Raw genomic sequence first — 23,156 nt, forward strand, 5'->3', positions numbered from 1 at the left:
AGATATCCAGAACCCTCTGAACTCAGAGGATAGGCATCATATAGAGAGAGGGACGAACATGGAGGCAAAGGTCTGCCCTCCTTCTGTCCTGTAGAACAGCAATGCTTCAGATGGGGAGACACAGAGGCTGAGATGCCACTAGCATACATAATCTCTTAGTTTTGGTCTCCTTTCCTTCTCACCAAACCCACTAAACCCCTTCACCAAGGCAGCCAGCATGGTACTTTCCATGCTGGATAGTCGTGGTGATGGGAATTAAAGTGCAGATTTCTAGTGCCAAAGTCAGAGCAATTTTCCAACGTCAGAGCTGGGAATCCCTGGATCCTACTGAGTGGGGCACAGCATTGTTTTGTTAGACACTTTTAAATAATTATTCCTACTACTGTTATTTATCAACTGAATTATGGGACATCTTAATGCTCAGTCATTCTGATGTTGGTGTAGTTTCCACTTTGACACAGCCACTGCTATTACCAATATTCCTCTCAATAGTGGATTCTATGACAATTCATTTCATTTGAAAAAGGGCTTACATAATCAGTTAAGAATATTTGCTAGTTCTATTCAGATGCTGTCTTAGCTGGCTAGATTGAAAGAGAGAGACCACTGAGCTCCCCTATCTCTCAGCATCTGTCATGAAGGACAATGTCTATAGAGGAAATCCTCTTGTATCAGTGGACACAACTCTCCACACAAGCCAGAAGACACACATACACACCAGGTTGCTGGTTTGTGTGCAGAGCCTCCACATACACAAAGGACTCTTTTCCCCAGATGTCACAATCCATGGTAGAAGATAGCATGCAAAATGCAAGAAAGGGGTGAGCAAGAACACTCTTCCTTGTGTGTTTGATCCACCAGGTAAGAGAACACTACAAAATGTTATTGCCTACATCTCTATGATGGATGGGACAACAGTTCATTATCAACACAATAATTAACCCATTTCTTCCTGAATGAATATAATAGTATAACAATGTCCACGTATCAATTTTTGGACAAGGGTGAGTTCCACAAGTTTAGGTGGTTCCCCAAGAAATGATGCACAAACCATGCTCAGTATGTAATAACTTGAGACTTGTCTTTCTTCAAGGTACATAAAAATCTGTATAATGTAGCATGTAGCATGTCAAATGCTAAACATGAATTGCAACTACTAATACTTTTGAAATAATGTGTGTTTGTGAATGCATGTCTTATAGGACAGTCAAATAACTATTAACATTTTCTTAGAAATCCATGCTGACCATGAAAAAAATTGCTCATCAGTTGAACAGAATTTTTCAAAAAAATTAGCAATAGAATTTGAATGTGGAGAATGCCACCTGAATTCTTTGTAACAGATTGTTAATAGTCCTTTTGTGATACAACAACTGTTGGTAAAGAACAGTGTCTGTGTCTGTGCCAGTTTCACAGACACTCATAGAAAGATACCTGTGACATAACTTCAATGCACCCTTGACTCTAAGTCTAGAAAAGTTACTAGCTTTATACCAAGCAGACTGGAAGAAAAAGAGCAGATCTTTCTTTCCCTTTTATACCAAACTGCTTTGTTTACATGCTGACTTTGAAGAAAAGGGATTGTTCTGCAGCTGCTACAAAAAAGCACTGGGCTGTTGGATGAAGGACAGTGCAAATTATCCTTCCTCAGCCCTCCTGTTTGGTTTTCCATGCTAGCCATGGGGGAAGGAAGGGATTCATCTTCTTCCACAGGAAGCATTGAAACCAAGCAGGCTGGTAGAGGGGGGAACTGAATAATCTATTCTTTCTCTACCAGTTTAAATGCTCACCTAGATGGAATTCCATGCACGCACATTCAAAGAATTCCTTGTTACCTATGATGACAAAATGACTTGTTAAATACGAGGTTGCTGTAGGTCAAAAAAAGCCTCACCCTTCTTTTCTTGTGCCATTTTAAAGTTGTATAAAATTTTGAACTTCAAAGGTGTGTCCTTTAAAAAAACCCAACAACAACCAACCCTTAAAGCTGTGCTTAGCCTTGTGTCAGGGTTCAGGGCACTGGTGGCAGGAAACCAGGAAGATACAGCAGAACTCAGAACTAGGCAGCACAAAAATCGAGAGTAGAGTAGTAAGTTCAGTAACAAGACTACCAAATTGTAGTTAGAGTAGAGGCCAAGGTCAGGAAATGGGAGTACATCACAGAGCAAAACAAGGTGTAGTTACAGCAGGCAAAATGGCAAGACATTAGAACAAGAAGTAGGAGAGAGACTAAGAGAACTGGACTTGTCCAGCCTTGAGAAGAGAAGGCTGAGGGGGTGATGTGATATCCCTCTATAAGTACCTCAAAGGCTGTCACAAAGACAAAGATAAAGATCTCTTCTTGCTGATGCCAGAGTGCAGGACATGGAATAATCAATTCAAGTTGCAACAACCCAGATTCAGGCTGGACATCAGGAAAAGTTTTCTCACTGTCAGAGCAATACAACAGTGGGACCAGCTGCCTAGAGAGGTGGTGGGCTCTCCCACACTAGAGACATTCAGAAAGAAACTGGACAGTCATCTGAGTGGGGAGGTGTAATGTGGTGTCCTGCAACAGCAGGGGGCTGGACTCAATGGCCTTCATGGCCCCTTTCAACTCTATTATTCTATGATTCTATAGGTACATTGGGACAGGATAACCAATCAGAGTTCAAGGAACAAGAAGGTATGGCAGGGAGGACAGGGAAGAACAGGAATAGACAAAGGTTCAACAAGATGCACTCACAGGAACAGACTACATCACACAAAAAACCTGCATTCATGAGGCAGCTTCTGAAGGGAAGAGCCAGTTTTATATAGCTGTCCCTCCCTTGTCAAGGCACTGGTGGCAGCAGCAGAATGTGGGACTAATCCTGCAACTGCTGGGGTTGTTATTCTGGTAGTCGCCTAGCAGATGGAGCACTGTAGTGCTCTGATCCTGACACCTTGCTTCCCAGCACTGTGGTGCATTTATCTCAAAATATTAGGGATGTCCACAAACACACACACACACACACCTTTTTAATTCCTCAGCAAGTCTATACCTATTCACTTTCTATTATCTGAGGCTGAGGATGACAGAATCATAATACTGGAAGGAACACAAAATGTTATCAAAATCAATACGTGTTGATGCAGGAAATCTGCTGCTACAGTTTCCCCGAGAGTTGGTCATCCAGCTTTTGCCTAATCATCTCTAATGCAGGAAAATCTGCCATCATGTAAGGTAGTCTGCCCACTGCTGAACAGCTCATACAATTATATTTTCCCCCTAATCTTTAATCAAAGTCTCTTTTCCTGCATCAGCTTGGGTCTTACAGTGTACAGCTATGAAATATGTTTTCTTTATCACCTGTGTTACAACCATTCAAGTATTTTCAGATGGGTAATATTTGAAGTGCTCTGGATAAAAGCTGGCACAACTTCAACTGATATGAAAACAGAGTATTTTATGCCTGTCTGGAAAGACCCAAAGTGGTTTAAGGAGAACAGTGAATGAGGACAGGAACACTGAAGTAGGAATCAGAAATACAATACAATATGATGGAAAGCATAGATTTCAAAAAGAATTCTTCCTATCAAAACTAATAATCTGTTTCCATGTACAAAAGAGATTACAAGTGGAAAAGAAACTGGGTGCTATCACTGACGACAATATGCAGCTACTTCAACTTTTCTTCTTTATCAGATTCTTTTCTGGTATGAGAAAAGATAGAAGAAGCAGAGGAAAACATGGATGGGCTGCAAATTGAAGATGATGTCTGGAGTCTGCTCCCCATCCGTCCGTCCCCGTCCCCCGCCACAATGCAATTCCATGAATGAGGTAGTATGATTGTATGCTAAAAGGCTCATCTGGAACAATGACTAGCTTGGGTCAGAGTGACAAAGTAAATGAGTCCAATAAGGCAAAATGAGATTTTACAAAGTGACAGAAAACAGGTGAGCAAAAGCAAAGTAAAATAAACAGTGAATTAGAGATGCTTGATAAATGGGCCCAGTTAAAAAGGCTTCTGATTTACAGGTTGGATTGCATGCTCTTCCCCCATCATGAAATTTTAATAGTTTGATCAGAAATTATAGGAAAAGAAAAAAAAAAGGTTAGGAACAATGCTTTAGGAACATTAAAAAATATATCTACAGAGAGATGTTGAAAGGCAAATAGAAATTAACATTTAAACAGTAGATTACTGGTTTGGGGCTGTGCCACACATCTTTGTGTTATCTGCACAATTCCAAAATGCATCATATATGAAATTATTAAGAAGTATTAGATCAACGTATGAGATAATTTGGCAGAGAAATCTCCAAAATGAAACTGAAATGCAAGGAGAATAGACTGCAGTCATAAGAAATCCAGATTTATTAAAGCAATCAAAACATTTTTAGAGAAACTGTCCTATTTCTTGCCTCATTCCTCCATCCTCTTCCACCTGAAGTCTGTCTCCTGTGCAAAAGCAAACAATAGCCCAAATAACCAAATAACCAAAGGAGAGAATAAACCCTGTGAAAAAGTGATCCTGCACCCTAAAGAAACCAGAAACATAGAAATGTGCAGGGAAGCACCTCGTCACAAAATAGAGAGCAAAGCCACTTTGCTAGTAATCAAGAACATTGTCTCTGGTTATATAAAGGAATTATGTAAGCCTGGTATGTTTGGAAGAGCACAGCCTGTGAACGTTCTTGTGAAACCTCAGTGGCTGCCATTTATAGCAGATGGCCTTCGGAGGGCAGCAGAGGACCAGCCAGCTTCAGGCTACATTAGAGATAGCACTTCCATTAGAATCTTCCTTCTGGTCATCATGCCAGAGGTCAGTCAGCCAAGCTCCTTTTTAAAAAAATAAATCTTTGCCATAAGTGTTAAAATTATACAGCCCAATGGAGCTTCTGCTCAGCTGGAAAATGAAAGATCAAGTGAAACAAATTGGCAGAACAAAAGATATTTATCTCCCCAGTTTTTCCTTCTTTCTTGAAAAACTCAAAAGAAACTTGGGAAACAGATGAGGTGACTAAGTTAAAGGTCCCTGGTACTCCAGTCTTACCAGATGGTGGGCTATAGATCAAGCCTCAGTACAGGCCTATGATTTGACTTGGTCTTGGCTATGATTTGGTTAGGAACATTAGCTTGTGTAACCTAATTGGTGGTACAATAATGACAAAAAATCTGTATTTTAAAAATAATCACTCAATAAGCTTTATTTATTTTAGTAAAATATTTCATATCTGATCTGTTTGTCTCATGTCTCTTTACAATCTACCCCAACTAAAAGGAATACAGGCAGTTCCAGAGTTATGAACGTTTGAGTTATGAACAACCCATACTTATGAATGAACTGCCATAAAGTCTATCATTTTAAAAAAATATATAGCAGAAAATTGTCATCATCGTAGAGGTGGAAGCAAAAGTGGGGAGGGGGGGAGAACCTCCAAAATATGCCTTCCTGCCCCACCCACCCAGAGAAGGAAATCTTTTTGACTTTATCTTTGCCGAAAAGAGGAGGTACTGGTGAATTTGGGCAGGGGGTGGCCTAGAGATATTTATGGTTTTTCCACTTTCACAGGGTTCCTGTGCCACTGGCCCTGTGAGGGTGGAAGGCTGGCTATATGGGAACTGGCTTACATATAAATTTGATTTAAAGACAAATTTTCATTTGCTCAGGAATGAAATTCATTAACCCGGGGACTGCCTGTATATTGAATAAATGGATCCATATTTAGGGTATCTAGATTTAGGAAAATGAAAGGTAGAAGAACCTACATGGAGTGCCTCCCACAATGTGGTGATAGTAATGGTGGGATGTCCCAGTGAAGGAGGATCATCCAGAAATAGTTTATTTGCATTTCATTGGAATACTGATGCGCCCTCTTTGATCTCCAATATACTACTGATTTTTGTGATGGATTACAGCATGAAAGAATGATGAAGGAGCTGGACATGGCTAGAGGAAAGAAGAAAGGCAGGGATATGTTGAAAGCTTTCATATATTTAAAAGCTTACAAATGAGGATGAGCGAAAAGCAATGAGCATAAGTTACATTAGAGGAAACATGAGTTGTTGTCCAAAGAAGCTGAGGAATTTCTTTCCTTTGCAGATTTTCAAGGAAAATCAGTACATGCTACAAAATATTTTAAAAACGCTGTTTCAGGGCAGAATTTTAGATTAAATTATCTGTAGTTTCTTGTCTGATACTATGGTTTTAAGAAGTAAAAAGCAGAGTAATTTAGCTTCCTTTTTTTATGGAGGACAGACATGGAGGAAACTTCAATTGGTCTCTCTTCTTTCATATATATTTAACTAGGAATGTATGAAACAGGAGTTAACCAATTGTTTATAAAGCTGCTAATTCCTTTCACAAGATCCATCACTCAGTTACAACTGTCAAACAGCTTATCCATGATATTGATAAGAAACATTATTTATTCCTGTTTATTCCCCCAATGCCACTTTCAGCAATTTCTTACTCATTAATAGGTACATACTTCAAATATTTGTAAACTCCCATGTTCTTACATTTGTTAATCATCATTCAACCACAGTATATATTTAGCACTTAGAAATATTCCTGGTTAAAACAATCTGTTGAGCTTTTTCTCAGTTGCTGTTACTCTTCTTGCAAAATCCCATAAACTGTCAATAGTTTTCAATTAAGAAGAATGCCTTCTGGGTTTCTGTTGCTGCTGTTGTTCTTTTTCTATATATGTACTGCATTCTCTTTCAATGAATCAAGGATCATAGCAAATTGTGGTTTAGTTGACATATGTTTTAGAAAAAAATCTGTAGACATTTCCAGGCATTCTCACCTCCAAAGTCTTATGAAACATAAAAATTTAGTATTTGGAACATGGCCAGTACAGCCTCCTGTGGGTCCTCAATATGTTGTTGCTGATGGGTTGCTCCCCCACTGAATTTTGATGCCCTGTGAGCTACTGTCACTTGCCCTGTCACTCAACCCCTCCATGGACAGACCAGATGTATTTGCTGGACATATGGCAGCAGTTTTGAGTAGGAGCTAATCCAAACGCTTTAACGACTGAGCTCCCATTCAGAAGGGCTACCTAACTGTGGGGGGAACTTGGTGTATGTGAGAGTGGCTGCTTTGGCAGCTTGCATTGGTAGCAAGAAGCAGCAAATTTCAGCAGTGCCACAGCAATAATTGGAGCAGTCATGGTAGGCTCAATGATTTGCAAGGTTGGGGATGAGTTCTGCTGAACCCTTGGCAGCTGCCTGATTGTGTTGACCTCTAATAATCGCCTTAATTTGAGGCAGAAATCAGTATCTCAAAAATGATCACTTCCTTTCTTTTTCCCTAATAAAAATTAATAAGTTGCTATTCCTCATGCTGTAATGTGTGGACATTGTCTGGAGACACTTCCAAACCCAGCAGGGAACTTAGGAGGGTTTTCAGGAGGCAGAACAATGGTCATCCACAGTTCCTTCATGTCTCTTCCCCTACCACTCCCAGCACATGACTAGTAGAAGCAGGAAAAAAATAAAGGATTGAAATATGCTTAACCTGCATAAATTGTTTTGTATTCTAATAGAGAACCTTGGCAGAAAATACTATTTTTAAATTTCAGTGAAGTGTACACATAACCCTAAGGACACCCTTCTTCAATAGCCATGGGGGTGTGGGATAATTTGCTTAAAATATATAGCCATATCATGATAAGAAAAGTTAAACAACTGAGGGTGCAATCCTATGCATATTTAGACATGAAAGAGTCCTGCAGCTCCCCTGCATTCCCCAGCCAGGCATGCCTAAACGTGCACCTTAACTTACTTTCCCATGGGCAAGCAATTTTGTTTGTTCAGCTGCTAAAATGTTCAATTTGTCTGATACAACATAATGCTTTCATTTGGTTGTAAAAGAAAAAAATGTTGATTACAAAGATGGATCACAATGTGTTGGACAGTCTTCATATCTAGATACGGTATCAGAGGATGAATTTACTTTGACTTTAAACCTCAACTGAGCAGCAATTGATGTAGAAGTCAAGCCAAATATTCCTGCTTTATTTTCCCTTACATCCTTGATTGTCTCAAAACATAACCCTTCATTCATGAAAACGGCAACTCTGACTGCAGGTTTCTGTCCTCCAGATAGGCAAATACTTAATGCAGAGAAACCACAAACTCAGCAAAGATGAAGACCAGGCTCTTTTCCATAGCAACCTGACCAAACAAGTATAAAGATCAAGCGTGAACAGGAGTCAAAGAGCTGCTCAGACTAGTAGCTTATAACTACAATACAAATCAAGTCTTCACAGTGGCAGCAGAAGAATTAAGAGAAACAAGTAAAAAAGTATCATGCCGAACCCTTCTAACACTGTATTACTGCATTACATTTCATAAACTATAGCCTGCAGGGCACTGGTGGTATGTTGCCTGACCATGCTGAAAATAATAGAGAAAAATGCCAGAGGCCTTTTCTAGACCAAACAGTTACGAATGATGTATTAAAATGCCATACTTTTCCCGACCTCATGCAGCACAGTGTCGTACATGTGCACTCTGATGAGGTTCCCAGGCACACACAAGAAATAGCCTCTTTTAGTGGGACTGATAGCTCAGACTCTGAGGATGATGTGCAGTTGCCTGAAGCAGGTGAGGCTCAGAGCTCACACTCTAATAATGGAATTATTAAAACAGTCAGGCCTACACCTGCGGACTCCCTCCGGCAGTACCAGTCTGAGCCTGCTCTGGATGAAGTAGCTCAAGGACACCCAGGGGGCCAGGTCTCCCTCCCACTGGTGGGAATGGAGTAGATGAAGGATGGGAGGGAGATTTGGAATTGGGTAGTCTCTCAGATGGAGAATGCCAACCTCCTGAAGACATGGACCTGAGGACCCGTCAGCACAGTTGCATGAGGGACCATTTAGGGGCTCAGAGTGCAGAATGGAGGCACACTCAATTTCACAGTACCCCTCCTTCCAGAGACAGGTCCCAAAGAGTACATAAGCAAACCTTTGGGTGAAGAGGGGAAGAGAGGGCTCAACACATTTGTTGTGTATGCTCAGAGGCTTGTGAAAGCTTAGAGTTTTCTATGTAGAATAAAGTCACTTACAAGAGGTACTGGAGGGACTGTCTAGCTTTAGAGGGAACACCTAACTCACGATACACAGAGGTGAAGAGAAAGAGAAAGCACTGATAGATATGACTATGTTTGAATGTGTTCCATGTTTGTGAGACTTTTAGCAATCAAGATAATGACGGATTATTCAGGGCTAATTTGAGTCCCCTGCACAACCCATAAGACAACAGCCCAGTTTAAAAATAAGAAAATCCAAACAGTCCACAAAGAACAAGCAAACCAGAATGGTCTTCAACACAATAATGTTTAAGAATCATTATATTACAGAAAGAGGAAAGAGATCATATGACATGTGAAAATCTCAGTTGTGGTTAGAACTGTGATTCAACTTTGTTCACAGAACTCAAATTCAGCATTATGCTTCATAATAAAGGTAGTTAAGGAACAGGAGGAGGAGGGTGCTTTTGTACTGGCATCTTGTTTGTAGGTATCCAAGTGACCACTGCAGGAACAGAATGCTGGACTAGATAAACTTTAGCCTTCTCCAAAAGGACTTTCTTATATTTTAAAATTATAAGAAGCAAAGATATTCCACATTCAGAAAACATCTGCCTTGATTGTACATATCAGAACATGGAGAACATTCTACACTGAAGCTATAAAACACTTTGAATCAAGCATATATGTAGTACTCCATATTTAGAAAGCATTTAAAACCATAACAAAAGTAACAGATCTAGTGTGTTAATATAGGCTTTCAAAATCTGAAGAAAACTTTCATTAAAAAATCTGTAGAAAAACAAAGGAAATTTTCATAATTCAAGCAAAGCATTGTTGGACAGTTCATCCAAAGCAACAGACCACTTTGGAAACCACAGGTTGAAATCGGGCAGGTACAAATAGCAGTTTTCTGGTTGGATTTATCAAACCATTTACAAACTATGGTTTGCCTAATTAGGAAACAACCTATTTACTCTGGGCATATGCAGTAACCCTCTTTTTTCATAATAACAAATGCTCATGGAATGCATTGGTTTTAACTATTTAACCTATAACCCCTTATTACTTAAGTTGTAAACTTATTTAATATTGCTTCCCTCAAATTGCAATATGAATGCCCCCTTTTCATAGGAAGCAAGACTAGAAAATGTAACTGAAAGGCTACTGTGAAGTTCAGTTACTTCCCATTTTAGCTCAAACAGTATATTTTACATAGGTCGCACAATTAACTTACAGTGGCTTCTGAATGGTATCACTCTTCAGGTAATTCACTCCAAGCTTTGGACCTAGTGAAGACATTCATTGGGACAGAGAATGAAGATAAAGCTGTTCCCGTACTGGAAAGAAACAAAATGAAACATGAAGGAGTTGTCCATAACTGCTCTGGAGTCATGATGAACAGTTTGCTGATGACACCACATTATTCTGAATGGTAAATTATAAAGATGACTATGAAAAGTCTCTCCAAATTGTGTGACTGGGTTACTGAAGGACTAAGACTTAACATGAGGATGAAATGGTATATTTTATGACAGAACATTCCTAAATTCACATATACACTGTTGTTGTTATGTGCTGTCAAATCATCTCTGAGTTATGGCAAATGAACAACGAATGCCTTCCAAAATGTTTTGTCCTTGACAGCCCTGCTCAGCTCTTGTAATATAGACTGATAAGTTTCAATGTGGTTATGGCTTACCAGAAAAGAGACCTCATTGGGTCTTAGTGGAAAGCTCAAAGAAAATGTCAGTTCAGAGGGCTGTGACAGGGAAAAGGGCAAAATCGATGCTTTGAATTATTAAGTAAAGAATTGCAAATAGGAAAAGCAAAGATATTAATACTATTGTATATATCTATGGTGAGGCCACATGTAAGAGTATAGTCTGTAGTTCTGATCACCCCACCTCCAGATTACTATCACAGAGCAAGAGAAGGGACAGAAGTGGGGAACTGAAATGATGACAGTTAAAGAATTTTTCTTAGGAAATGCTAAAAAGATTGCTGTTTGCATGCATGTGGGAGAGAGGAAAAATAGTCAATTAAAATATGATGACTCAAATGAATAAATTATAAATATACAATGACTTGCAAAATACAAATGTCACTGCAAATGCAGGTACATGTTCCTGACAGTTACTGGAAATCTGACCAAAAGTAATTTGAGTGTTTGAAGAAACAGTGGAACTGATTACAATGTTCTGTCCCATGTATGACTTGGATTGATGAGCTTATCCCATCTATGATGGTATCCTTGGTTTTGTCCATTAGATGTTGAGAGGTTATATTTTGAACATGTTCTAAAAATCATAGCACCTTATTATTTTTACATCTGTGTATGTTTGTTGTAATTCTTAGGGTCATATACAGGAATTAATAAAATCAATTCAGAGAAAATGAACTGTTCCTTCATTCAGCATATAATGAATGTATACATTAATATGCTATGTGATTGACCCCTGTTAGCCTATTTATTATAGCTAAAGCTCTCTGGAAGGTTAAATATAACTTTAAATAAAGCAGGCATATTCACAGAAGGCAGGCTTATGCATAGCTATTGCAACATCCCGTTTCAGCTTCCACAGTCAGTTGCAGCAAACCTTTAAAAATCAGATAGTATGAACACACACATAGGATGAAGATCCTTAAAACAAGATCCCTGCTTGAGAATTTCCCATAAGTATTAGTTTGGTTATGGCTAGAAACAAAATGCTGACCTCAGAAACTCTATGATCCAATGAAGGGATTCTTGTCATTTAAAATATGACTATTTAAAATAATACAAATACAAATGCTCTCATTTGAGTATTAGTTTATGGAATCTCATTAGATTTTGATGTACAAGCACATCAAGACTTGCCAGCTAATAATCAGTACCAGAATGTCTTTAACTAAAATTTTAGTGAGAATGATGTAGGGGGTATTTAGGTTAGGTGAACATATCCTAAGTTTTAGAATATGTTGTTACTTTTCACATATTAGTTGAAATAAATTCCTTAGGATCTTAAATGAAGGCTATTTTGACAGTAATAATGCCTTACAAGTATTCGAAATGCCAAGAAATAATGTTAGTAAGTACTGTAGAAACAGTTGCTAACAAAGATGTCAAATATTTATACAAAATATCCACATAAAATTTCTGATCAGGAAGAAGTGCATGAAGTAATTATCTGATTCAGTACCTGGTATTTCCATGTACGGCTGGAAAAATTCTGCCTGATACCTTCAAGAGCCACTGCCCGTCAGTGGCTGGGTTCAGATAATATGATGACCCACACTCTAGAGATGAATATTGGTTAAGTGTGGGTTGTAGTTTAACCAAGAGTTGTTGTTGAGCCATAGGTTTCTGTATTATTTGAAGTCAGCTGTACTAACAAATAATGATTTGTTAACTATGAGCAGCTTCTGTATAGCCCGAAGTGCCTGTTCCTGCCTATGCTGTGGTGGTGAGAGCGGCAAAGAAGAAATTCTTCTCCGCTTCCATTGCCTCCTCAAAATGCCGTCCGGCGGAGCTCTTTCAGGTGGTACAGGGGCTGGTTCATCCAGGCCCAAAAAAAAGATCACGTGCCACCCTCGACGGCCCGCTGTGACGACTTCGCCAAGCATTTCAAGGAGAAAATTGCTCAGATTCCTCACGAGCTGGACTCCACTAGTGACTCAGAACCATCGGGGGAGGTGCCAATGTTGCTGTCTGGTCCACAATTGATGGATGAATTTCAGTTGCTGTGGCCTGATGATGTGGACAAGGTGCTTGGACAAGTACGTCCTACCACCTGCTTACTGGACCCTTGCCCATCTTGGCTACTCAAGAAAGCCAAGGACGGGATAGGGACCTGGATCTTGGAGGTTGTCAACGCCTCTCTAAGGGACGGCCGGGTACCTGCCCCTTTAAAGGAGGCGGTAGTCCAGCCAGTCCTAAAGAAGGCATCCCTGGATCCAGAGATGGCCGCCAATTATAGACCGGTGGCCAACATCCCGTTCTTGGGCAAGGTGTTAGAGTGAGTGGTGGTGGGACAACTCCAAGCACTCTTGGATGAAACTGATTATCTGGACCCATTTCAGTCCGGCTTCAGACCCGGGCATGGTACTGAATCTGCCTTGGTCACCCTGTATGATGAGCTGTGCAGGGAGAAAGACAGGGGGAGTGCGTCCCTGTTGGTCCTCCTGGACCTCTCAGCAGCTTTCAATACCATCGACCATGCCATGGTATTCTTCTGGATAGGCTAGCGGGATTGGGAGTTGGAGGCACTGTTCTGCAGTGGTTCCGCTCCTATCTCAATGACCGATTCCAGAAGGTGATGCTGGGGGACTATGGCTCTGCGCCATGGCAGTTATGCCATGGAGTTCTGCAGGGATCCATTTTGTCCCCCTTGCTATTCAACATCTACATGAAACTGCTGGGAGAGGTCATTAGGAGGTGTGGGCTGTGGAATCATCAGTATGCTGATGATACCCAGCTCTACCTCTCGTTTTCAACCAATCCAGCTGAGGCAGTGGCTGTACTGAACTGGTGCCTGGCCAAGGTAATGGGCTGGATGAGGGCCAATAAACTGAAGTTCAATCCAGAGAAGATGGAGGTCCTGTTGGTAGGTGGTTCGGGCTTCGGGGTGGGGGACCTGGACCTTGTCCTGAATGGGGTTGCACTCCCTCTTAGGGACAAGGTTCGCAGCTTGGGAGTGCTCCTCGACCCTGAGCTGTCATTAGAAGCTCAGGTGACAGCGGTGGCGAGGAGCGCTTTCCTTCAGCTTCCGCTGATCCATCAGCTGCGTCCCTACCTGGAGAACGATTGCCTGGCAATAGTGACACATGCACTGGTAACTTCCTGATTAGACTTCTGTAACATGCTCTACGTGGGGCTGCCCTTGAAGATGGTCCGGATACTTCAATTGGTGCAAAACAGAGCTGCCAGGTTGTTGACGGGGACTGGGCATTGTTCTCATATAACCCCAGTTCTCCGTCAGCTCCACTGGCTCCCCATTGAAGTCCGGGCCCAATTCAAGGTATTGGTTATGACCTATAAAGCCCTCAACGGCTTGGGAACTGGTTATCTAAAGGAACGCTTGCATCCATATATTCCCTCTGGTTACCTAAAGGAGCATGTGCCCGCCCGCTGCTTGAGATCAGCCTCCGTGAAAGTTATTAGGAAGGTGAGTACCCAGAGGAGGGCCTTCTCTGCGGTGGCCCCCCACCTATGGAATGCACTCCTCAGAGAGGTCCGCCTGGCGCCGTCGTTATTCGTTTTTCAGCGCCAGGCCAAGACCTTTTTATTTAAAAGTTATTTTAATTTTTAATTTATGAATTGTATTTATGGGGTTTTTATGTACATGCCAAGATGTTTCTGGTTTTTTAACTCTAATTGTATAAACTTTTTATTTATGTTTATTTATTATTGTTGTAAGCCGCCCCGAGGCTTTTTGCGAATGGGGTGGCATAAAAATGGTTTAAATAAATAAATAAATAAATACATAATCTGGGAAGCTAAGGAGGGATGGGCCTGGTTGAAATCTGGATGGATGACTTAAAATGATGCGAACCACCCAGAGAGCTTTGGCTATGGGCAATATAGAAATGTAATATAACAACCACCACCACAACCCATAGTTAGCCTATTTATTATATTTATAGGAAAGGGTGCAGTTTGGGAGTATTTCTCATCGCAGAGTTCTCTCTGGAGTCGCAGGTGGCAGCAGTGGCGAGAAGCACTTTCCTTCAGCTTTGGCTGATCCATCAACTGTGCCCTTACCTAGATAAGCAATGCCTAGCAACGGTGATCCATGCTCTAGTAACTTCCTGACTGGATTGTTGGAATGTGCTCTACCTGGGGCTGCCCTTGAAGATTGTCTGGATACTTCAGTTGGTTCAGAATAGAGCTGACGGGACATTCACACGTAATGCTGGTCCTCTGTTGTTTACACTGGCTGCCAATTGAAGTCCAGGCCCTATAAAGGTGCTGGTGATGACCTATAAAGCCCTAAATATCTTGGGCCATGAATATCTGAAGGAGTGCCTCCTTCCCTATGTGCCCTCCCACCCCTTGAGATCTGAGGTGGAGGTCCTGCTCCAGGAGCCCTCCTTGAAGGAGATCAGGAGGGTGGCTACCCAGAGAAGGGCCTTCTTGGCAGTGGCATCCCATCTATGGAATATGCTCCGCAGAGAGGTTTTCCTAGCACCAACGATTTATTGGCGTCAGGTGAAACCTTTTTATTTTCCCATTATTTTAATGTCAAATTGGCTTTAATCTGGGTTTTATTATATTGGGTTTTGCTTTATTTCATTGTTTGTTTCATTTCATTTTATTTGTTGCTCTTGTTGTAAGCTGCCCTGAGATGTCAGTGGTGGACAGGTTATAAAAGCTTTAAACAAACAAACAAAGCTTTTTTTTTTACTTTCAAGGGACTCAGGGTGACCGACACAATTCTCCTCCTCTAAATCTTCATAACAAGAAACCTGTAAGGAAGGTTGGGATGAGAGTCTGTGACTGACTATAAGACACCCAAGTCTTACAAGTTGGTTTGTAAACTGTGAGCTGAGTGGGGTTAGTGTGTCCAGGGTCAGACAACATGATAACCTGTATTTCAACAATAAGCCACGGTTGAACAAGATCCCATGGTCAACTCATATTCAGTCACTGAGGATAGGTTACTTATTATCTGAATCCAATAAGTGTCAATAATGGTGAGCTAGAAAGACCAACAATCTGACTCAGTGACTGGGTTCATACATCATGAGAAGCCATGGTTCAGACAATGCAACAAGCCATGCCTGGTTTACAAGCCACCATGGATTGATTGTGCTGAGTGAACCCTGTCACCGTAAGGCAGGTTCCTGTGTGCTTAAAGATATTCATCCTTGCCACATCTGGAAAGACCCTTCAGAAAGGCAAATAATACAATATAAAGCTTTACATTCCCAAACTTAGTTACATAGGGCTGAATCCAGACTTGGTTATACTTAGAGTAACCCACTGAAATAAATGGGACTTAAGTTATTTTTGATCTAATTCAAAGGAAGCTACCTTATACCAGGTCAGTACCGGACCATCTAGTTGTCTATTTGACTGGCAACATTTTCTAGAGTCTCAGATAAGGATAATTTACATCCCAATCTCTATGATCCTTCAAACTGAAGTTGCTAGGAATACACATAGTTCCAGCCACCTCCCATACCATAAATGACATGAAAGAGCTTCCACACTAGGGAAAGACTATTGTATAGATCCTCTATGTCTTTCCAATAAGGCATACAATCATTTGTGTGTGCTTTCAGCAAGGATAATTACTAAAAAAATAAACATAGTAAGAAACAGAGGTTTTCTACTTTTCAATACAGACATTCTTGTAGTAGTTTAAAATACTTATTTTTCAGTTATATACAGCATTTCCTGGCAAGGAGAATAAAGTCAGCAAAAACATTTTGGCTGTTTATAAGGCACTACTGATTAATGGCCTTTTTACATAATTCCTCATACTAATGCTTTAATACTCCTCTTTTCCCCTTTCATAAATTGGATTGTGACCCTTCGTCACCTGTTGGCCTCCTTTCCTGAGCTGCTCATTAATCAGTACTACTTCTCTGATATGGTCTGTCATATTCTATTACTTACACTGCACAAAAGCAAAAGGTGTATCTGTCCTGCATCTAACATGGAACATTCAGGCTGGGAAGTGTCTAAATGTACTTTCTTTTACACTTTCATTCCCTACAGATGTATAGAATAAAAATTCAGCCAAATATTTTATCTCACCTTGATATTTGTTCACAAATGTATACTAAATAATTTCCATCTTTCCAATGCTTTTTATAATAGATATTGTTCCTCACTTTCTCTAACTGCAGAAAGATTCAAGAAAAAAGGGAAATTGAAAATTGCTGCAATCAGCTGTTATGGTATAGAACAGTCTTTGGATCTTGAGTTTATGGTCGATGATGAAAATGTTAACTCAGTGTGCTGATAGAGGACAAGGAAAATATTGCCACTGTATCTCAAAAATATGATAGCACTAGAAAAAGTTCAAAAAAGGGCAACCAAAATGATCAAGGAACTTGAGTAATTTCCTTTGAGGAAACATTTGGAGCATTTGGCTTAGAAAAAAAGGCAAATGGTGGGGGTGGGGGTATTGCGGAAATATATAAAATTATGTCTGTCATAGAAAAGTGGGTAAGAAGAAAATGCTTTCATAGTACAAGCATACAGGGCTACCTAATGAATGGTAGTAGATTCAGGACAGATAAGGAAGTATATCTTAACACAACACGTTGTAAAACTATTACCATAAAATGAAGATTCAACTGCCAGCTTGGATGGCTTTAAAAGGAGATTAGACAAATATATGGAGGATGAATTTGTCAGTGGATACTAGGTATGATGGCTCTACAGTACCTCCAGTATCAGTGGCAATGTATGCGTATCAATTGCTGGAAAAAATGAGTTGAAGTGTGTTATTGCACTTCAGTCTTCTTTATGAGTTTTTCACATGCAGCTGATTAATCAACGTATGAACAGAATGTAGAAATTCATAGGCCTTTGGTCTGACCACACCTAGCTTTTCTTATGCTTTTATTTTTAATTTAATATTAATTTTAGATTGCCTTTAAAGGTGAAACTCTTACATTGTTAGTTTAGAATGTATTATTTACATTATATAAAGAGCTTAAGTACTTTTGAAAATATATCTGTTTAGCCACTGAATGAACAAAATACTGGACTAGATCCAGCCTTTGGTCTGATCCAGTATAAGTCTTCTTATTTTCTTAATCTTTACTATTGGAAAACACCTCCTCTTGGGGAAAAAAGTATGACCATCAGTTCTTGGAGTCCAGAGTCAATCACAGTATTGGGGATGTTAGCCAAGGCAGAGAAGTATGAGAGGCAATTTTAACTTTCATTCTGGTTTGGAGATGGAAAGGAGAACTATCTGAAGACAGAATTGTCTTCAGTAGGAAAGGCTGAAAGGAAATGCTAGGTAGAAAAGTTACCTTAGCCTGGAGTTGAAAAATTGTAACTGCTAGAAAATAGGCAAGCGCCTGAATGTATCATCTGGTTTCATCAGTATAAATAAACTTGTTTTGTTTTTGTTAACTTTTGTGTAAGAGAAGGCCACTAAGGGAAAGAATACACATATCTTGGGACCAACCTTACTTGAGAAAGGTGGCAGAAATATGGAAAATAATGGCATTCTGTCTAGTTGGCCTGAGACTGTTGGGTTGAGCAATAGCGAAATGGATTCTGAGCGTGAGAGGCTGGCCTTTTCCATTATTCTCAGGTGGAAGGCAAGCAGAATGTCTGAGTGAGATATAGTGACTTGGGTGCAGGACCCTGGTATAAAGGTTCACTGCTTGATCAAAGGGAATTATATACATGAAAAGTTAAAATGGTTAACAAAGCCATAGACTTGCTACTCATCGTTTTCATAAGGGTGGGCACTGGGATCTTTCTCTTGATTTTCAAACCAAGCCTGGAAAAGGTTTTCTGCAATGAAATTGAAACTCCTAATGCAGTGAGCAAAAGACAGTGGCATGGAAGACCGTAAGAGAAAGTTCAGCACTAAAACTTGAGAGCATCCCACCAGTCTCAAAGCTTGTGCACAAAAGATCTTGCTGTCCTAAAACAAAAGGTCCAGGCTTCACAAGGCTGCAAAAACCTTTCTCCTACCTTGCCACACCCTAAAAGTGGGTAGGCTTCCCTACTATGGAACCACTGAGACAACTTATTCATGGAGTATAATTTTCTTTTTTTTCCTCAATGGTTCTGAGCTGGAGTATACTTCACTCCTTAGAATCAATTCAAAGGGTGAAAGAAACAAGGACCTTCTGTTGAACCCTTTTGTCAGAACACACAAAAGTGAATATACCACAGAATCACAGAATAATAGATTTGGAAGGGGACAGAGGACCATTAGTTCCAACCCCCTGTTCAGGGCAGGACTCCAAGTTAAACCATCCCTCTCAGATGGCTGCCTAGTTGCATCCTGAATGCCTCTAGTGGGAGAACCCACAACCTCCTTAGGTAATAGGTTCCATTGTCGTATTTTCCTGATATCTATCCAGAATCTGGCTTCCTGGAACTTGAGTCCATGTTCTACACTTTGCAATGATCAAGAAGAGAACTTGACCTTCCTCTTTGTGATCGCCTTTCAAGTCTTATAGAGTGCTATCATATCTCCCTAGTCTTCTCATGGGTAAACATGCCCAGTTCTTTCAATCTCTCCTCATGGGGTTTTGTTTCAGTTCCCGGATTATCCTTGTTGCCCTTCTCTGAACCCTTTCTGGCTTGTCTGTGTCATTCTTGAACTAAAACAGGAGACAGTACTCAAGATGTGGCCTAACCAGTGCTGAGTAAAGGGGAACTAGTACTTCATTTGATTTGGAAGTGATACTAAAATAGCAGCCTAAAATAGTGTTTGCCCTTTTTATAGCCACATCACATTGTTGACTCATATTCAGCTTGTGATCTACAGCAATTCCAAGATCCTTCTCACTTGCAGTATTGTTGAGTCAAGTATTCTCCATATAGTAATGATACATTTGGGTTTTTTTCCCTAGATGCAAAACTTGGTATTTGTCCTAACTGAATTTCATTCTGCTGTTTTCAGTCCAGCACTCCAACCCATCAAGATCACCTTGAATCTTCTTTTTGTCTTCAGGTAAAGGGATTCTGTTGATATATTCATTGCCTAGCAAATTTTCTGGTTGAATTCATAGAACTGGTAATGGAACTGGTGTTGAATTCCCTTAGGCTGTTAATCCTGGAGGACTTCAATGTTGCTTTTGCATCCATGATAAAAAGTTTAGTGTCATCAGAAAATTTGGCTACCTCACTTTAAAGCCCTTCATGGCTCAGGTCCAACATACCTTCAGGAGTGTTTTGGCCTATATATTCTATTTCATCTCACCTGCTACAGTCCTCTGGAGTTAATCCTCTAAAGTTTGCTTCTACAAGATTCGCCAGAGGACTTTCTCAGTGGTTGCCCTTAAACTATGGAATGGCCTACCAGGAGAGATACATCAGATATCCCAGACTGTAACCTTCAAGAGGAAGTTAAAAATTTATCTATTCAGACAGGTCTTCCCAGATTAGTTCCCAAATTAGTTTTATTTCATATGCTCGGTTTTAACCTAAATTACATATGTAATTTGTACTGCATTAAAATGCCATAGCTCTTAGCCAAAAGCTCTCTGGGTGGCTTACACAGACAACAATAAAACACCAATTAAATAATTCAATTTAAACAATGAAATAGTAGAACAATAAAAGTAAAGGCTATTCCCCAGTATGTGTACATCAGGTTGCAGTATTAGGTATTCATCCCATAGACATGTTATAGTCTATACCATAGCCAACAGATTGTGCCTGTTGGGATGGAAGCTAGTATTTGCATCTAAAAGAGGCCAAATACCCAGTTATGTTGTTTACACTGAGTTAGATATTTATATGCTTGCACAGGCAGCACCACACACAGTGAACTTGTAACTGGGAATGCAAAATTTCTCATTTGGAAAACATTCTACTACAAAGGCAGCATGCGGAAAGACTAAAAACTTGTTAAAGTTTTCCATAAGGAAGCTCTGCTTTCCAGAAAAGAAAATTCAGCTTTCTTTACCATACAAACTATAGTATATTTCTGAAAAATTACAATTTATTTTTCAGTTATCACTCATTTGTAGGTAGCCTATTCCAACAGGACTGGATGTTGGTACAGTTTGTTAAATCCAGGCCAGTTTCCTGGAAGAGACAGCTAAAAGTAAAGAAAAACACTTTTCTTTTATTCCCAAGGGCAATCTTTTATTGAAAACTGAAAATGCAATCCATGTTTATAAAGTAAAAGTCCATATCATGTTCCCACAGCTTGTTACAAAGTCTCTCTTACTTATCTATAACTAGTCCTCTTTTGCATTTTCATCTGACACCTTATAAAATTTCACATTGGGTTTCACATAGTTCTTGCTTAACCAACAGCAGCTTTGGCAGTGAAAAACATAAGCTTTCAACACAATCATGATCAAATGAATTCTCAGTTCCCAGAGTTCAAGCAAGGACAAGGGTAGAATGCTTATTCAGAAGCTCCTGAAAAACTATTGTTTCTTTTCTCCCGATAAACTATATTTTGAAGGACTATGCTATCTAGCTCAGAAACCTACACATATTGACACTGTGTGTTCCCAGTTTCAAAAGCACTAACAGCAACAGTATCCTCAGCTGGCCTTCACTAGTGCTAGACTCGGGCATAATATAGGGCAATGTGGATCTACTACACATTGAGCAGAACCCAGAGTTGCAATGGACAACTGCTTGTACCCAGTGTAGAGAAGTAAACTTGATTAAACAGCAGCCCAAGAAACTCTGTTGTGCACTGTTGTATGGAAACAACTGAAATAGCCCCATATTCCCACAACTTAAAATTCCAAGATCCTAAAGAGGTACAGTGTTGATGTGCATATTGCAGATTGTCTCAGTAAGTCTCAATACCTCTTTTGACTGGCTAACCATAACTTTCTTCAATCCAAATTTAAATTCAATCCAAATAAGTATTGGGTCTTACTCAACAGAAAATGATCACCTCTTTGAGTCTTTTATTCTATATGTTACAACTTGCCCAAAGCATATTCTAAACTGCAAGTTGCACTGAATGCACAGCTTCAAAAACAAAACAAAACCAAACCAAATGAAACAGCAGACATAATGTGAGTCACATGGGTCCAAGTTGCCATGACGTGTAGTCTTCTCATGTTCCATAGAACCCCACAAACCTTAGATCTACAGGAGCAGGTCATAATTAAAATACCAGAGAAACCTGTAATATTTTCATCAAGTCTGAAAGTGTTGCCAGCAGCAGCTAAGAATTCACCAATAGCAATAAAGGTTCTGCCCCAGATCTAAAAAGAGCATCAAATGACAAAAAACAACATTCCTGAGAAGTTATGAATGGGAAGGATATGGAAATGGAAGCAAACCCTTGCCTTGATTATGACAGAATGAAACCCAATTAAATAGAGACAAAAGATGAAATTCTCAACAAATTGTAATTCACCAAGTCACCTGGTCTAAATACTATCTATCCTAGAGTTATCACAGAACTCAAACATAGCTTCTTACCAAAATATTTAATATGTCCCCAAAATCAGCCCTTTTACCAGAGGATTGGAGAATGGCCAATGTAACATCAATTTTTTAAACTGGGAGGATCTGGGAAATTACAGGCCAGTTAGCTTAATATCTGTTCTGGGTAAATTGTTTGAAAACATTATTAAAGATAGACTCAGTAAACACACAGAGGGGAAAGCCCTGCTGAAAATAAAACAGTATGGTGTCCACAAGGGGAAATCCTGTCTCACTAACCTACTGGAGTTCTTTGAGAGTGTCAATAAGCACATTGACTGTGGCATTCTAGTAGACACTGTTTAGTTGGACCTCCAAAAGGCTCTTGACAATGTTCCTCACCAAAGTCTCCAGAGATAACCAAGTAGTCATGCAATAAAAGCAGAGGGGGAGAAGGTCCTCTTGTGGATCACTAACTGGTTATGGAACTGAATAAACATGGTGAAAATAAAGGGCAATTTCTCCCAATGCAGTCCTGCAGGATTCTGTATTACAGCCAATAGTTGTCAACCTATTGATAAATGAGCTAGAATTTATTTATTAGACCATTCTTGTCCTACACACTCTCATTTTTGATCATTTAAAACAATCATTTAAAACAATATAACACATAATAACAGTGAGATATCCATAATAATTATAAAAATGCACAGAAAATAAGTGGCAATTAAGCAGATAGGAAAGAAGATAATATATAATACAGTAAACAAATAAAGCATAGCAACTAATCATCTTAATAAAAAGATGAGAAAAATATAAAATTGCAATGTCTATTCAACAGTTAAAATAAAGGGAAAATAAAAATGGTTTTGACCTGGTGCTGAGATGCATAAAGGAGTAAGTAATGAAGTGGTCAAGTTTGCTGATAATACTCAATTTGTTAGGGTGGGTAAAATCAAAAGGGATTGTGAAAAGCTCCAAAGAGATCTCTCCCAAATAAGGGAATGGGCATCAAAATGGCAAATGCCGTTCAGTATAAGCAAGTGTAAAGTAATGCATCTTGGGGCAAAAACCCCCAACTTCAAGTATAGGCTGATGGGATTTGAACTAGCAAG

The 23,156-nt window shown here is 39.7% G+C and overlaps 1 protein-coding gene across 17 annotated transcripts in view; it reads right to left on the reverse strand.

The window, feature by feature from the left end:
• The window catches only part of ZBTB20 (zinc finger and BTB domain containing 20), a 635,479-nt gene that overhangs the window by 50,264 nt on the left and 562,059 nt on the right, over positions 1 to 23,156 (reverse strand). For 16 of the 17 annotated variants that reach the window (XM_044442007.1, XM_044442009.1, XM_044442011.1 and 13 more), the window contains one exon: positions 10,243 to 10,345. The exons of the other annotated variant lie outside the window; for it this stretch is intronic. In XM_044442007.1, coding sequence (XP_044297942.1) covers positions 10,243 to 10,307 — 65 coding nt within the window. In that variant the 5' untranslated portion in view covers positions 10,308 to 10,345. The remainder of the gene's footprint in view (positions 1 to 10,242; positions 10,346 to 23,156) is intronic. 17 annotated transcript variants of the gene reach the window in all.

Source organism: Varanus komodoensis, unplaced genomic scaffold, assembly GCF_004798865.1.
Source record: "Varanus komodoensis strain SLA01 unplaced genomic scaffold, ASM479886v1 scaffold4, whole genome shotgun sequence".
NCBI classification, from domain to species: domain Eukaryota; kingdom Metazoa; phylum Chordata; class Lepidosauria; order Squamata; family Varanidae; genus Varanus; species Varanus komodoensis.